Genomic DNA, 17,166 nt, shown 5'->3' on the forward strand with positions numbered 1-17,166 from the left:
TGTATTATGTAATTTCAAATGCATGAAATGATATTTTACAAAATCAGTTATGAATACATTGGTAGTTTCATCTTCGCGCTTATACATTGTATATAAAAGTAGAAAAATTAATTTTGAATTCGACAAAACGACCGTCTGAAATCTGGCTCGAGTCCATTCACACCAATATAATTAGAGAAAACACAAACACTAACCAAGTCTAAGCTTTGTGGAGGTTAACAGTGGAGGAACTAGAATCATCTATATATCAATATAATCTTCACAACCAAAAACCACTAAAACTTTGGGTCAAGGGAATAGGTTCTGTGCTTAAAACACCAAAACACAATCTAAACCATTGTTCAAATGTAATAAGTTCCGTGTACCAAATGCAAAAGGTGCTGTGGTGTAGTCGGTTATCACGTCAGTCTTACACACTGAAGGTCCCCAGTTCGAGCCTGGGCAGCACCAATTTTCGTATTAATTTTTTTTTCATTCTTGAGCTAATATTGATAATACTTGTGCTTAAGGAATGAATACATAATGCTCAATGAATTGTTGAGGAGTTTAGAGGCATAACTTCAACTATTTCAGTGATGAATGGTAGGTGATATCTTCATGGCTCGTGCACGCAACACTGGCAATGCTACATTGTTGAGGTATTTTCGTTTATCACCCAAACGTTGTGGTTTTATGAGGGGTGCCCGTGGTGTTATTCAGTTTGAGAGGATAACTCAGAGCATCTCCAATGCAAAACTCAAAAAAATCTCTATTCATCCTACATGTCAAGTTCCAACTGAGATTCTCACTCGTAAGTGGCGTTAATAGAGATTCTTAATTTTTTTATGTCTCCAATGCAAAACTCTAAATTTATCTTATTTACTTATGTGGCATAGTAGTTTTTGTAAATAAATAATTAGTTATTTTAGAAAATATAGAAGACTCAATTTCTATTGGTTGAAAATCAAATATTGATGAGTTGGACAATTAGAGATATCTCGAGAGGACACTCTAGAAATAGAGTGTCCTATTTCTAGAGTGTCCTCTTGAGATATCTCTAGTCCACCCTCGACACGTCATCTTAGAGATCCAAATAGAGTGTTGCATTGGAGAGAATTTTTAATCAAAAGCTCAAAAAATCCTAGGTGGCACTCGGAGTTTCTAAGATTGAGTGTTGCATTGGAGATGCTCTTAGTTCGGTCCTTTACATTTTCTTTTTAACAAACATAAACTGAAAAAAAAAACTAAGAGCAACAACAGTGTGGGGCGGGCTGAGGCCAAAAATTCAAAATTTTGGCCCAAGCTCGTTGTCCCGAGCACAATCGCCCCTAACATTAGGGGCGACTAAAAGGTCCCCAACATGACCGTTGGGGACTCCCAGCGGTCATGTTTAGACGATCTTGGCCGTTGGATTATCCAACTGCAAGATCTCCCTTTTTTTCTTTGTAAATTAAAAATATTAATAATAACTTAAAAATTAATAATTAAAAAAACTTAAATATTAATAATTAAAATACATCCCACCAAAATGTCGGTCCCTGATTAATTTTTCCAACCTTGAAAAAAAATTATTATTTCAAAAATAGTTCAAACACGTGTTTTGTATATACACAAAATCCCACACGTTTTCCACACACCAACAAAAAGACCGCACACGCGTTTCCCACATGAACAAATTTTCGGTCTCAAAAGAGGCTGGAGTTGGAGCTGCATTTTTGAGGCTAAGCTGAGGCTGAAATTTTCGGGTGAAAAAAGTGATTTTTTCGACCTAAGACAGACTGAGACTAAATTTGCTCTAAACATGGTTGGTCTGTTAGACACGTCGAGAAGACTGTAGTCAACATGTTGAATAACTAGCTATAACCGATGTGTCAAGAGGGAGAAATGAGAGATAAAGTGCAAAATATTACTAGCTGGAGAGAGAAAAAGATGGATATTTGAACAAAAAAAAAAAAAGAAAAAGAGAGAAAGAGATGGTACTCTGAGTAGTGACCAGAGAAGAGTAAGCGAGTCGCATAGACATAATTCCAAGCTACTAACATTTAACTTTACATTAGTTATAGGACCAAATACACTATTGATCAACAGGTAGGGATTAAATAAACGAGTTGGTCATAGTATGGGGCAAATCGGGAATCAACTTGTCAAACCAATGAGACAAAACGAAGAGTTCGCAGACCCAATCCATGTGAATGAATACCAACCAATAGGAAACCAATATTCTTAATCCTGCGATCAAAATTCTTCGGAAAAGAAGCACTCGGATCGACTATGAATCCAACGGTGTATAACCCAATCTCCTTATAAAGAGTTACACCTATATATATATTCAAGCCCTCATTCCTCTCAAATTACGAAACACATTTGGCTGAATAGAGAGAGAGAGAGAAAGAGAGAGTCTTCTTCTACATTTTTAGAGAGAGAAAGTAAGAAGAGAGAAGAGGGAAAATGTCAGGAAGAGGGAAAGGAGGAAAGGGTTTGGGAAAGGGAGGAGCGAAGAGGCACAGGAAGGTGTTGAGGGATAACATCCAAGGTATCACCAAACCTGCTATTCGTCGTCTTGCTCGTAGAGGTGGTGTCAAACGTATTAGTGGTCTCATCTATGAAGAAACCAGAGGTGTTCTTAAGATCTTCCTAGAGAATGTCATCAGAGATGCTGTCACTTACACCGAACATGCTCGCCGGAAAACTGTTACTGCCATGGATGTAGTTTACGCTCTCAAAAGACAGGGAAGAACCCTTTATGGATTTGGGGGTTAGGGTTTTTTTATTTTGTCAATGGTGTCGATTAGGGTTTTATTTTTCTACTTGTAAAAACAAAAAACAAGTCTATTAGGGTTGGTGGTATGGATACTCTGTTATATCATGGTGTTTGATGCTTAAATGAATGACAAGTTAAAAAAGTTGAAGCAATTCATTTTTTCGGGGTTTGAATGTGAAATATATATAATACATTTCACTGTGTCGATTTAAGTTAATGGCCATTACCAAATCGATTTTAAAGTTCTTCTCCAATTGGTTATTATGAAGAGAAATTCTAACTTTCTTGCATACTATAGCCTGTGTTAGTATTGCGCCAGATTTGACTTAGCATTGCACCTACTTGAGTTGGAATTCACTTCTTCTGCATACAAATCCTTTTCGGCACGCTTCTATGGCCTTAGCAACCATTCCTTTTCGGCATGCTTCTATGGCCTTAGCAACCATTCCTTTTCGGCACGCTTCTATGGCCTTAGCAACCATTCCTTTTCTGCACGCTTCTTTGGCCTGAGCGGCCATTCCTTTATGGCACGCTTATATGACATGAGCAACCATTCCTTTTCGGCACCCAAATATGGTCTGGCCTGAGTGAGCATTCCGTTCGCGCAAGCTACTATGGCCCGAATCAGCAATCTATTGTTGTGCACCTACTATGGCCTCAGAACAATTCTGTTGGGTAAACTACTATGGCCCAATCGCCCTGAGTAAGCAGCATTCCTTTCTTGCACACAGGTTATGGCATCAAGTGGTTTAGGACTCCCACTATATCACTCCGGCACGTATAAGACATGAATATTACTAACTCTAAGCCACCTAGTCTGTTTGTACCTATAAGATCATATATGTGAAACTAAGTTCCTCTATCTTCACATATCCATAAAAACAAACCAAGAGAACAGAACAGCCAAATATCAGAACTAGGTTGCCTGAACTCAATTACCTCCTTTCCTGCTCTCACACAAATATCAGACCAAGACAGAACTACTCATACTCACCAACTGGAATGACTCCAAGAGAATGAAAAAAATATTCGAAATAGCCAGATTCCTAACTTAAACGGAAGTAATTGACACAAATCTAATCAAGGACTTCAAAACTTGTGCAAGTTCATGCTGATAATCCAGAGTTTTTATGACCATGGGAGCGTTTTTTTTTTCTTTTTCCTGAGAACAATAGAAACAGAAGATGCACACGACACCAACATATATCTTTACATGAAGACTGAAAAATCCCTCACACACACACTATATGTCTTGGAAAAGAAGAGAGAAGAAGAATAGAAGAAGAACATGAACATACTTGTTTGCTCGAAGAAGACTAAACTTGTTTATAATCTAATCCCTAATTTTGAATGAAAATGGAACTTGGCACATACAACTAAAAGAGATTTTTTGAGCTTTGCATTGGAGATGTTGTAAGGTTTGATGCTCTTTGAAAACTATTACCTTTCAACATCAACTAATGAGAATTGTAATTAAAACAGAGTTTTTTTTTAAGTTCAAATCAAATTCAACAACTTAACCAGTTTTTGTGTATTCCTTTCCATTAGTCTCCCAAACAGTTAAACCTCATAAAATTTCCAAATGAAAACACAGATTCCAGTGAAACCAGTCTGTCTAATTACCCAAAACTATGATTTCAGAAAATTAACAACTCCAAAGAGCTTCTACTTAAACCTAATTACACAACTTGATGAAGATCTTGGAAACTCAAGTATTTCCGACATTACCTTCATTTTCTTCTCCATTAGTTCATATTGGTTATCCACAATTTCTAGTCCATATTTGTATTCCTTTGCCGCTGAGAGGTAATGTCTGAAAAAATCTGATGAGAAGATCACTTGTTCAATAGTCATAGTCTGCAGTAGTATAGCATTTTTGAGGATATAATTTACCAAACGTATTTCCCTTCCAGATCCTTCAAAAAAACGAAATCTAACGGATTTTAGGTTTGGCACCAAAGACTGCGACGTTGCATCTAATACTGAATCTCCATCATCATCGCCAGATATTTCTATTAGTAAAGCTTCATCTTCAGTGTAAGATGAGACCTAAATAAGAACATTATTCAACCTATAAAGTTATGACCACTATAAATGCAACTATAAATCTACGGCAATTATAAGTGATGAAAAATGAAAAACAAAATTGATTGATAGAGAAAAAAATATATGACTAGAGACTTGCCTTATGAATCATAAGTGATTCTAGCTTCGGCAAATTTTGGAGCAAGTTGATTACTGCTTTATCTGTAGGACAGACAAAATCTAAATGGAATTCCAAATGGGTCAAATTTGAAAATGTCGGTAGATTAATTGAATCATCTGGAAGGCAAAACTCCTACAAAATGGAATAGATATACTTGTAAGGAATCAGGTGAAACATATAGATGCTTAAAAGCTAATAGTTAGATAAGTTTAGAAGTCATACCGAACCCGCGCCAGAGGTGAAAACAGATAGATGCTTTACATTATAGAGCTGTCTAAGAAGCTTAATTGCACCGACTTTTGCACCAGCCACTTCTTCTTCATTAGTACAATTACATATCTCAATGTCTATTCTTGCTTCAACAAGTGAAGAAAAGGTATGAACCACATCATAATATTCAACAGGACCCTGGTGCGATAGGAAGACTAGATTTGGGGCCCAAATCTTAATAAACGGGAAGGGCGCAGCATAACAGGTAAAATGTTTTAGGGAAGGAGATGAGATGTTTATCATGTATTCATTGTTCCAACGACAGGCTTCTATAGATAACTCTTCTAGGACCGGGCAAGCGTTAGAAAAGAGTTGGTCGTTGCTATTGACAAAAGAGACACGGTTAAGCTTAAGAATCTTTAGCCTCGGAAGATAAATGAATTTCGGAAGATTGACACATTTGACATTGATTACCTCTAACCTAGTTAGTGATTCACAAGTAAAAAGACAAGAGGGAAATACATCTTCTCCTGCACCTCGAATAACGAGTTCTTCGACTTTGTGGCTTAACAAAATAGAGATCCAAGACTTTATCGAAGAGAAATCACTAAGCATCTTACAATTAAGATTGAACTTCTTAATATTTGATGTATCGTGATGATGTAGCGTTTTTTCCACAAAATCTATGAATCTAGCAATGTATAAAGAATGTTCTTGGTCTTTCAGAGTAGAAAGATGATCAGACCAAGAACCAAAATCAAGAATGGGGATAGAAGTCCACAATTTCATCCATCTTTTAGATAAAATGCAAGTAGAAGCAGCTGTTTTAGTTGGAAGAAAAGATAGAATGTGATGAAGAATTGGTTCTGGTAAATTACTAATTCTATCATTACCAATTAGGGTTTTAATCTCTCCATTGACTAGCTTCTGATTTTTCAAAACCATCGTTTCAGAAATGTCTTCTTCCTAACACAAAAGAAAAAGTAAAAAGTATTGAGATACGTGTGTAAACACCTGATATAAGAGACGGATCAAGATCAAGACTATTCCAAGATATATTGAAGATTCAGAATGTTTAGTTAGGAGAAACTAGGAAACCCTAAACCCTAACTTCTCTATCAATTAGAGTAAGGTCTTAGAGTTTAATTATCGTTCATTATTGAAGAAATTGATGAATTCGAAATCGTGTAAACGATGAGAAAAAATCAATTCAAACTGTGACAGAAAAAGGTTGTTACCTGAGAGAAAATCGGCGGTGGTGGTGGTGGTGGTGCTCGTGAGTGTAAACCCTAATTGTTTAGGGTTTTGAAAATTGTGCAGAGGGTTTTGGTGATCATAAAAACCCTAATTGTTTAGGGTTTGCAAATTGGACGAAGGACTTTGGTGATTGATTATATCAGCAAGTTGCAACTATCAGACGCGGGAAAGGCTTTTGATATCCGGAGCAAGTTGCATGTATAAGGGGTTACTCCGTATTCTCAATTTCTCATGGATTAATGCTCATGTACACTTTGACGTATTCTCAATTTCTCATTGACTTCATGCCTCAATATTTTTTTTTAGCACAATGCTTAAAGCAATTTTGAACATATCAACCCTTGGTTGCCCCCAAAGTCCCTGGAGGTCCCGATTTCGATCTAAAAAAAAAGTAGAATTTTTGGGTTATTGAATTTGAGATTATCAAGCTATAAAAGATGTAGTTGTGCTTATCAATTTAACTATTCACAAAAATATTCAATTGCACATTTGAAAAGAAAAATTGCATAGTTATAATGGTGTACATACTTTGAAATGTTTGGGCGAACTATTTCATTAACTTTTATATCACAGAAAAAATAACATACCAGAACTAGGGGTGAAGTCGGTTCTGATGGACCAGTTTTTTTTAACAAATTTGAACGGGTACCTATTATAATGGTCTGGCTTTTATATGTAAAAAAATCTGACTAAAAGTCCGTAAAGAACAAAATATACTACCCATCTGAAAATCGGTCTTTCGCTCCAATTTTCGATTTAAACTTTATTTAACAAAATATTAACAACGATGAGGTGGCGAGAATATGAGGTGGCGAGAATATGAGGTGCCAGAGAGAGATGATGAGATGGAGGAGAGATATTAATGACTGGTTAACGGTGTTATAAAGGTAACTCAAATAGGGGGCCATCTAGATATTTTTGACAAAGTAGGGGGCTAGGCAGGAAACCAGTCACGAAATTGGGAGCTATTTGGGAAATAACCCTCAGTAATAATACCTTCTCTGACAAGGGAACTTCCAACTTTATAATAAATTTTCTTTATTTTATTTCACTCACAAGAGCTTGGTCCCACATCTTTAATATATGACACTTACTCCGGTCTGGTTCGGCCTTCACAAACTTGTCAGAAAAAGACCAAACCGGACTTAAAGACCGATTCAACAAAAAAAAGATAGACCATTTTAAATCGTGGTTTTTTGTTCTGGTTTTTTTTGTCCGATCTGGTTCGGGTTTTCACTGGTATTTCAGTCTTCGCAGTTTTTAGTTTCACCCCTAACTAGAACAAGAAAAAACCAACACATTTTCTTAACAAAAGCGCATATTTCCGGCAAATAACATTATTGTTGATTCTACAACAACAAATGTTCGATTAATATTTGTCTTCCAGTACAAATCAAAACACAAGCATCTCTGAATTTACTTCAAGAGATGTCTGGCTCACTGAACAAACTTCATGTCCTCTTTCTTCGTCTTCTTTCTCGATGAACATTTTCCCAAGCTCAGGAAAAACAAACAGCAAATGCATGCGGCATTATTTGGTTGCTCCTCACCATATATTAGTTACTCCGCGTAAACGTGGAAATGCAATATGCAATGTATGTATCGTAAACTAAAAATTATAAAGGTGACCAATACATGGGCAACCGAAATTTTTATATGGACAACTGATATTGGATGTACAACCAAAATTCTTACGTGGACAACCATCATACTTCCTCTCTCTAAAACTATTTTCAAATTGGAGAGACGAGCTGAAGATGATGGTGGTTCATGTAGTGTTGACGACAATAGATTTCCTATTTTCAAATTATGGCATAAAATGATTCTCCGACCAAATTGGATTTCTGAGCTCGAACCGTGAGCAGTAAAACTGAATTTTTCTGATGAAGTTGAATATTCAAACCTCTATAAATCGGCAAAAACCGAGTGCACGAAAGATTAGAATCCGGTGACAGAGTAGTTGATGCAGAGAGAGTTGATCGAATGCTAAAAGATCGAGGAATTATTACTCAATCGAGTATGGTAGTCATTGATGATGCCCTAGATTAGCTAATCTAGGGTTTTAGGTGAGTTGGATAGATTTAGAGAGAGAAAGTACTTTAGGTTGTGAGATCTGAAAGGGATGAAGAATTAGATAGAGAACAAAAATGAAACTATGTAGAGATACTAGGCATGACCCGTGCCTCCGGCACGAACTATCTTTATGCATAGGATTGCAGAAGAAGATAATAATTTAAGATTTCTTAAAGTGATTTGGTATTTGTTAGTCTATTTTTAATTCTAAGGAGATTCCTAACCTTGGTAATTCTTTGTTTGCATGGTGAATGTTGAACCACCTTAATAGTTTATGCCAAACGTATTCAGGTTCTTATTTTTTAGAAAATAGAAAGAATTAATCAAAAATCAAAAAATGCATCCGATTATATTTTTGTAACAAAGGAATTTGAATTCTTTCTAAACTACTTTCGATTATTTCAAAGTATTATCATTATTTTTTCAATATTATATATGTCAACTATTATCTAACTAAAATTTTACAATTCTTCCAGATTTTTGTATCACCACTAACCAAATTATAAGGAAAAAATATCGTATAAACTTTACATTTTTTCATTGATATATAAACATTCATGCAAATCAACATTTTATGCACGAACCAATTTGATTTTCCGTCGTAGTTTGATTTCTGGGAGATACAACGATTATAGTGCTTGAAAACTGAATTTCTAAATTTGTAGTGTTTAATAAAATGTTTGACTGGTTTTATTTCTATTGGCGGAGTGCTATCATGTCTACTTGTTGTTTTATACTGGTGCCATATTATGTTTTAACCTGCAAGACAAAATGATAAACATTGGAGAAACTTTAGCATTTGGGGCCGCACATTTGAAATAATTTTACAACATAGGAAATGAAATATCAATTACATATGTTGGCAAATCATAATGAAGATTCAAAGAGTGATGTTGTCTTTATTTTGATCCGGTGGTTGTTGAGATTGCTAATTCATGCACCAGTCGATTTTTAAAGGAACTTTTACAAGAAACACATCGGAATGCCACTCAATTTTTTAAAAAGTATTTTACACGAAAACCATTTCCACGCAAAGAACGACATAATTCACAATTATAAGCTTCTAAATTACATATGTAATGACATATTAATAGAGTTGATTTCAAAATTCTATGCATCATAACCATGAAGATTAAGTTAGTACTTTTAAATTACCATCACGATCCTGCAAGCATCCAAGGCATGAAAGAAAAAAATTTCATCGAAGTCCTTGCTCCTCTTTGTTACAATTAAACTATTAGTTGTGTTTCGCTCCAACTTTTTAAGAAGTTCAGTATTTCTTAATTCATCATCAATCTGCAAAAACTTTTTTCATAAAATGCTAAACCCAAATAGAAAAATGAGACTATACCAAGAACTCAATCTCCATAACCCATAAGAAAATGAATTCGAAACTGAAAAACAAATTAGAAACAATTTTATACCTTCTTCACTTTTCTTCCTGACAAATTGAGCTTCTGCTTCGTACCAGGATCATGTTGTGTATCAACCTGATATTGACAACTATTATAGAAACTATACCAGTACTTTCTATTATTCGCAAAAAAACACAGCTACTATAGATATGGAAATTTAAATAACACGGATCACCTATTTTGAATGAGGTTGATGCAAAAAAAATCTCACCTAGCTATTGTTCAACAACTCTTTCATACAATGTATCAAACACTGCATGTGTTGTAGTTGAGATCGAATAAAGATTTTATAGAGAAGTATAGCAACCAAAAGTCTAAAACAATCCATTGATATATGAACATTAAGGAGGATGGAGAAAAAAAAAAGGTAGGAGAGGGAGGTTATCGGGGATAGTTGTTGCATGAACTTTTTGATTCATTGAATTAGATGAATTGAACTATTGGAGGAGTAGAGGAGGTTTAAAAACCATTAGAATTCACTTATGGGGGTTTACGGAGAAGTGGTTGGAATTCCATTATCTTAAATGGGCTATGGAATGCCATTAGTTGGGATGGTTACTGAGCACCATTATGTCTAAGCACCTATGGATGGTTAAATACAATGTAAAGTTTGAAGGGAAATTACAAGGTGTCATCTTTCAATCTAGTTGGCAATTTTTCTCTTTTTTTGATCCTAGTCAGCTTGTCCTAGTCACAACTTTTGTGTTTTGTTATATAGATTAGTGGAAATCGAAACCAAAACTTTATTGATTCTGAAATCTAAATTGATAAAAAAAATTTAAAGAACATGAAAATATTAGAGCATCTCCCATGCAACACTCAATCTTAGAAACTTTAAGTGCCGCATATACTTTTTAGTCTTTTTTTTCTTAAAAACTATCTCCAATGCAACACTCTCTTTGGATCTCCAAGATGACGTGTCGAGAGTGGAATAGAGATATCTCAAGATCCAACTCATCAATATTAGATTTTCAACCAATAGAAATCAAGTCTTCTATATTTTCTAAATAACTAATTATTTATTTAAAAAAATAACATGACGCAAGTAACTAAGATAAATTTAAAATTTTGTATTGGAGACGCAAAAAAATTAAGGTCCTCTATTTTCACCACATAGGAGTGAGAATCTCAATTGAAATTTGACACATAGGATGAATAGAGATTTTTTAGATTTTGCATTGGAGATACTCTTAGGCAACCTATATACCGAAAAAGGTATAGATGATGAAGGAGAGAATGATTTTTACACCCAACATGGCTGTCCCCATTAGACTTTTGTTTGTTCATATATTTATTGGTTGCCTTTTTTTTAACCTAAGGAAGCTGTTTTTTTTTCTGAGAACAATGGAAACAGAAGATGCACACCACACCAACAAATATCTTTACCTGAATACCCTAATTCAAGTTTACGCAGTACTCTCTGTTAAAATTATAAGTTCAATTCAGCATCAAAATCTGACTACTTCCCTTTCCAAAACTCAAAGCTTTTAAAGGACCACACACGGATCGTTAAGGAGACTGAACTAGATTAACATGGTGACCAACAGTTCTATGAAATAACAAGACCTTCCTAAGAGGTTCTATTCAGATCAACAACTCCGAGCAAAGAAGAAATTCTTCTCGAGAAATTATTTTCTACTGCTAAAAGTTCAGTCAGCAAAATCTATATTAAAAAATTGTTAGATAATAATGTATAATCAAGAAACAAGCACATTTAGACCGACGAACACGAGGCCAAAGAAAAATGAATACATGACTACGCTAACTTTTTTGCTTCATAAATGATGAGTTTATTTGGGTGATTGGTTCCGAAGCAAGATCAGTTGTTTTGCGCTTCCCCCCTGTAATGCACTTGGATCATAGGCCCAATCATTTGACATTCGGATACTCAGCCCTAAAATGATCCCTAAATAATACACATAAACCCTTGCTAAAAGTTACTCAGCCCTAAAATAGATCACAGTTATCCAAATGCTCAAGAAAATTGAAGAAAAAGAACAAACGATACGATTTCTAAAGTGATAGATAATGACATCAACAAGGAACAAAAAGCTCTCACATAGAACAAATGAATCGAGTTATGATCCTACCACTAAGAACAGTACAAACACTTTCAAACCACTCCCAACATGAGAAAAAAGAGGATTAGGAAAAAAAAACACAAATCATGCTACAAGAAAACGTAAAAATTTATCAATATCAATTGCACATGTAAGTACCACTTGCAAACCTGTGATTAACCTCGTAAAAGTCTGTATTCCCCTCAGTCGCTGGCCGTAGTGAAATACCAGATAGTGTTCTTGTTCCCTGCACAGAAAATTTCACATAACCAACAACCTCGATTTCTTCATTTGAATCTTGTTCATTTAAATCAACAGGCATCCGAGCTCGTAGCCTACCAGGAGGTCCTTTGAGAGGCACTTCCTGTACGTGCCAAACCAATTCCTTCTCTTCTCTGTTCAAACCAGCTTTAGGGGATACCTTCAACAAAGATGGATCGACCGGTAATTTCAAAACAAAAGTAACATCATTTAAAGGCGCTGGTAAATCTGGGTTAGATACATATTGGATCATTACAGAAAGTAGAGTCCCACTGTGACGTGCAACTAAACGAACCCTCAATGGCAATGGGGTAGAACGAGGTAGAAGACTATATTTCAAAACTGGTATGGGCTCCTCAGAAGGATTCGTTCTTAAATGAAACAACCCGTCTCCAAGACTACTAACAACCGAGTTTTGCATAATCACTCTTTTAACCCCTGAAGTACCGTCAAGTCGGAAGGAGAATTCTGTTTCTTTGTCATCAGATTTTTGTGGTGGTAATGTTCTCAAATAAACAATACCCATTAAACCCACTCTAGCAAGGAGGGACTCTCTAAATTCAACACTGATCTCTTCAGAAATATACATCTCAGGCCCTTTCATTTCAGTTTTCTTCACCACAAGGTTTTCAAGAGTTCCACCAGTTCCAGCTGAAGCAGCAGCAGTTGCTGGAATATCACTCTGCCCAGATTGTAAAGCTTCCAACCCTCCCAAGCCTTCTAACTTTTTAACTTTTGTCGGTCCAACAAATTCAGAAGCATCCAATCCTCCTCCAAAAGCATCATCAAACCCTTCAAAAGCTTCTCGTAAAGTTGCCTCTTCATTACTGAATTCAACACCACCATAATCCCCTTCAAATCCTTCAACACCAATAAACGTAGATTGGGTAGCTTCAGCCGGTGGAAGAGTAGTAATTTCTAGTCCTGAAAGAGCAGCAGTAAGATCATTAGCTGCCGGATCCTTATTCTTCTTAAAACCACCAACCAATTCCTCCGGCTTATTAATCGCATCACTAGCGGCAAAAGGATCTTTCTCCCCCTCAGCTTCCTCTGGTTTTTTCTCCTGCTGTAATTCTTCCTTCTCAGTTTGTGACGAAGAAGTCATCAAACTTGCAGCTACTTCATCACCAGCAGCCAAAGTTTCAGGTGGCAATTCAAACATGGCATTCGAAAATAACTCCACATTCGCTTGATGTTCGATAGAATGATACTCGATACTACTCCAATTATCAGCCCCTCTTATTCGATTCTCGGTATCAATAGCCGAATGAACCATTTTAGCAATACTATCACCGTGCATCGATGCCAACATTGCAGCAAGTCTAATACTACTAACACCCTTTAAAACAATATCTAATGCCATATAAATCTCTGCGTATTTTCGATTAAGTTTTTCAGGAGTAACATCAACACCTCGACAAGCAGCAACAATTACACTAACAGCTTGATTAACAATTCCAATACATTCAAATACATTATTCACACAATCATCTTGATCAACAGTAGTAATTCCAAGTACATAAATTCCATTAACAAGTCGATAAACAACTCGATATTTACTTTCAACACCAACAATTAATTGTCCACTAGATGCAGCTAATGGATCATCACCTAATGAAGAATCACCATCTTCTGTTATGATTTGTTTACCAGTTGCTAAAGCTAAACGGGTTTGCCGGAAAGAAGAAAGAGCAACTAGAGCTCTTGCAGGAGGAAACCATTCACGAGTTTGAAGAAGGATATCAGATCCATTTGCAGGTTGTAAAGATAAAGCTAAACACGCCATTGATGATTAACTAGAATTCCAGATCTTCGAAATTGAAGAATTAGGTTTTTGGATATTCAATTGATTGAAATTGTTGTTCAGATCTATATTTCTAGGGTTTGGATTTGTAAAGATTCATTGAAGAGAGAGAAAATTCGAAAAGGAGATAGAGAAATACTTACAGAATTGGATCCGGCGAGCGATCTCTGGAGAGAGATTTCCGTTCAGGCGAGAACGAAGAGAGATCGCCGATGTTTGAGTTTTGTTCCTTGTACTGAAATGTTGCAAATAAAAAACTAAGAAGGGCCGTAAGTAAATTTGAAGTAATTTTAGAAACCATCCTTATTATTTATGATTATTTTGTGAATACTCCCATATTTGTAGTTACTTCACATATTAACCCCTGATGTCAAGGATGTGGAAAAGGAAGCCGATCAGTTTCCAGTGAGTGGATATTCTGAGATAGAAAGAGACAAATTGATTTGTATATTCAGTAAACTTATAAGAGTTTTGAACAATTAGAAAATTACAAAAACGAAACCATTAAGTTTGAACAACAAAAAGCGGTTAACCAAGTCCGAGAATGGGTTTTCCAACAAGCTCTGAATAAATTTACACACCATCGATGTAAGTCCATAGACCAAAAATTAGAAACCAAGGTGCTAAGGTAAGCAAAGCTAGTTGAAGTCTGTCCATATTACATTCTTGAAATTGGGATTGAAAACTTATGTATGTGAATCAATTTATTGTTGATCGAATGTAGCGAATGTTAACTTGGGTACTCAATAAGAATATTATTAAAAGGATTGTTAGCCGCGTAAACTACTGAAAGTGCATCTCATTCAATTATATAGTGAGAGAATTGCACTCTCATTCAATTATGGAGTGAGTGAATTGCACATTGGGTTCTTCTTCCGCTATAGTACGAGATAGAAAGACAATAGAAATTGCTCCCAAGTCCCAAGTATAAATGTAAATGGTTCTGAGGTGCTGCTGCACTTGAGCTCCGAATGCACTATATGGGCAGCAACTAGAGCTCTCACCTTACAATCAAATAAGGCAATTTAGCTCTTAATAAAAGATCACTCAAATCAGGTTCTTTGTTTTTTTTTTTTTGTTGAAGAAGCAAATTCGTATGGATCAATCCGGATGCCCTGGTATAAAGAGATCTACCAATTGTTTCACTACACAATCTCCATGAGTAGGGGGGTTTGGGTCCATGATTTAGTGATTTTTTTAATTTCAAATGTGCAAACAAAACTCATGACAAGAAAATTGGGCATTAAAAATTTTCATTGATTTTTAAAGAACCCTAATTGATTGAGTAGTTCTGGAACACACAATTGAGAAAAACAAGCACTGAAACGATAAAATCAGACTCAAGTTGATTCATAGAAAACCCTAACCATACTAAATCCAGTACAGATTATCTTACAAGTAGAAAAATAAAACCTAATTGACAACCACACAATAAAAACCCTAACCCCCAAACCCGTAGAGGGTTCTTCCCTGTCTTTTGAGAGCATAAACTACATCCATGGCAGTGACAGTTTTCCGGCGAGCATGTTCGGTGTAAGTGACAGCATCTCTGATGACATTTTCAAGGAAGATCTTAAGAACACCTCTGGTTTCTTCATAGATGAGACCACTAATACGTTTGACACCACCTCTACGAGCAAGACGACGAATAGCAGGTTTGGTGATACCTTGGATGTTATCCCTCAATACCTTCCTATGCCTCTTCGCTCCTCCCTTTCCCAAACCCTTTCCTCCTTTCCCTCTTCCTGACATTTTCCTTCTTCTCTCTTCTTACTTTCTCTCTCTAAAAATGTGAAGAAGACTCTCTTTCTCTCTCTCTATTCAGCCAAATGTGTTTCGTGATTGGAGAGGAATGAGGGCTTGAATATATATATAGGTGTAACTCTTTATAAAGAGATTGGGTTATACACCGTTGGATTGATAGTCGATCCGAGTGCTTCTTTTCCTAAGAATTTTGATCGCAGGATTAAGAATATTGGTTTCCTATTGGTTGGTATTCATTCACATGGATTGGGTCTGCGAACTCTTCGTTTTGTCTCATTGGTTTGACAAGTTGATTCCCGATTTGCCCCATACTATGACCAACTCGTTTATTTAACCCCTGTATTTGGTCGACGGTCTAGTATTTTGTCCTATAACTAATGGTTGGTAAAGTTAGATGTTAGTCACTTGGAATTTTGTCTCTCCAACTCGTTTACTCTACTCTAGTACCATCTTTTTCTCTCATTTCTCCCTCTTGACACGTCGACTACAACTACTCGACATGTTTATCAGAGTTCTTTCGACGTGTGTGAAAGACCCATCATGTTGGCCTCTTTTTGTCCGTTTATGTTCAATAAAAAATGTAAAAGATTAAATAACAGCATTGACGCCTCAACAATGCAATAGTATTTAATGAACGAAAAGACCTCAAATGCAATAGTATTTATTTAGACTTATTCACAACTTATGACTTGTTGGTGATGCGTGCCGGAGCCATGACTTCTGGACATTTTCCCCTCTTACTTTCTCTCTCTAAAAATGCAGAAGACTTTTTCTCTCTCTATTCGACGAAATGATTGTGAAATCTGAATGTGGGATAAGACGAAGGGGAGGTTGGTTGTGTTTATAGGATTTAAGGAGATAATTTCATTTTGTTTTTCATTTAGAAAACGATTTAGGTTTATTTGTGTATGGCCCTCCAAATGTGACTAACTCATTCATTTCGCCCCTAGTATCATCAGTTTTAACATTGTCTTCAACAGAGTTTTGTTACACAATTTATACTATTTTTGCATGCTTACCCTTAGTACTTTTCTAATTTCACTTCTTTTTTTTTTCTCTTACGTAGTTCTCGTCCATTAAGAATTACATCGGTGGCGATCCTCGAGAGGAGAAAATACATAAAATTATGGCATGTCAGCACATTATCATTAGTTCTCGTGGTTCTCATAATTTTTAGATTTGTGCAACACATTGATTGTCTTGTGGTATCTGTACCCAATTCATTTTTTTGAGAATACGGTCCGCGTTAGTCGTTTCAAGAGCATTGATGCATCATTTAGATGTGATAAGTACGTTAACCACCTAAGTTAAACCAATAATGAAAGAGGCCTGAAGTCTGACAATAAAGAGCCTAAGGTATCGTTTGGCAACCAAAA

At 35.9% G+C, this 17,166-nt stretch overlaps 4 protein-coding genes and 1 non-coding gene across 7 annotated transcripts; 2 read left to right on the forward strand and 3 right to left on the reverse strand.

Annotated features, from left to right (window-relative positions):
- Positions 1 to 376: 376 nt before the first annotated feature.
- TRNAV-UAC (transfer RNA valine (anticodon UAC)) lies at positions 377 to 450 on the forward strand. Its single transcript has one exon. It is a non-coding gene; the product is annotated as a tRNA-Val (tRNA).
- Positions 451 to 2,341: 1,891 nt separating this feature from the next.
- Positions 2,342 to 2,892, forward strand: LOC147564310 (histone H4). The gene has a single exon (XM_086644998.1). It carries the CDS (start codon positions 2,428 to 2,430, stop codon positions 2,737 to 2,739), a length of 312 nt encoding a protein of 103 aa, XP_086501124.1. The 5' UTR covers positions 2,342 to 2,427; the 3' UTR covers positions 2,740 to 2,892.
- Positions 2,893 to 4,212: 1,320 nt separating this feature from the next.
- LOC147564311 (F-box protein At4g22280-like) lies at positions 4,213 to 6,701 on the reverse strand. Of its 3 annotated transcripts, XM_086644996.1 has the most exons (5): positions 6,500 to 6,586; positions 6,395 to 6,445; positions 5,169 to 6,122; positions 4,926 to 5,078; positions 4,213 to 4,789 (listed from the first exon to the last, which is right to left on the reverse strand). In XM_086644996.1, exons 3-5 carry the CDS (start codon positions 6,099 to 6,101, stop codon positions 4,406 to 4,408), a joined length of 1,470 nt encoding a protein of 489 aa, XP_086501122.1. In that variant the 5' UTR covers positions 6,102 to 6,122; positions 6,395 to 6,445; positions 6,500 to 6,586; the 3' UTR covers positions 4,213 to 4,405. The 3 variants fall into 3 exon arrangements, with proteins under 3 accessions (XP_086501122.1, XP_086501123.1, XP_086501121.1); XM_086644997.1 differs by having other exon boundaries at positions 5,169 to 5,538; positions 6,395 to 6,701; XM_086644995.1 differs by having other exon boundaries at positions 6,395 to 6,688.
- A 5,242-nt stretch (positions 6,702 to 11,943) lies between these two features.
- LOC147564312 (muniscin carboxy-terminal mu-like domain protein) lies at positions 11,944 to 15,065 on the reverse strand. Its single transcript, XM_086644999.1, has one exon. It carries the CDS (start codon positions 14,006 to 14,008, stop codon positions 12,101 to 12,103), a length of 1,908 nt encoding a protein of 635 aa, XP_086501125.1. The 5' UTR covers positions 14,009 to 15,065; the 3' UTR covers positions 11,944 to 12,100.
- Positions 15,066 to 15,262: 197 nt separating this feature from the next.
- LOC147564313 (histone H4) lies at positions 15,263 to 15,860 on the reverse strand. The gene has a single exon (XM_086645000.1). It carries the CDS (start codon positions 15,776 to 15,778, stop codon positions 15,467 to 15,469), a length of 312 nt encoding a protein of 103 aa, XP_086501126.1. The 5' UTR covers positions 15,779 to 15,860; the 3' UTR covers positions 15,263 to 15,466.
- Positions 15,861 to 17,166: the final 1,306 nt, after the last annotated feature.

Source organism: Eschscholzia californica, unplaced genomic scaffold, assembly GCF_041429995.1.
Source record: "Eschscholzia californica isolate CP2 unplaced genomic scaffold, dmEscCali1.0.p SCAF_1, whole genome shotgun sequence".
Lineage (NCBI taxonomy): Eukaryota > Viridiplantae > Streptophyta > Magnoliopsida > Ranunculales > Papaveraceae > Eschscholzia > Eschscholzia californica.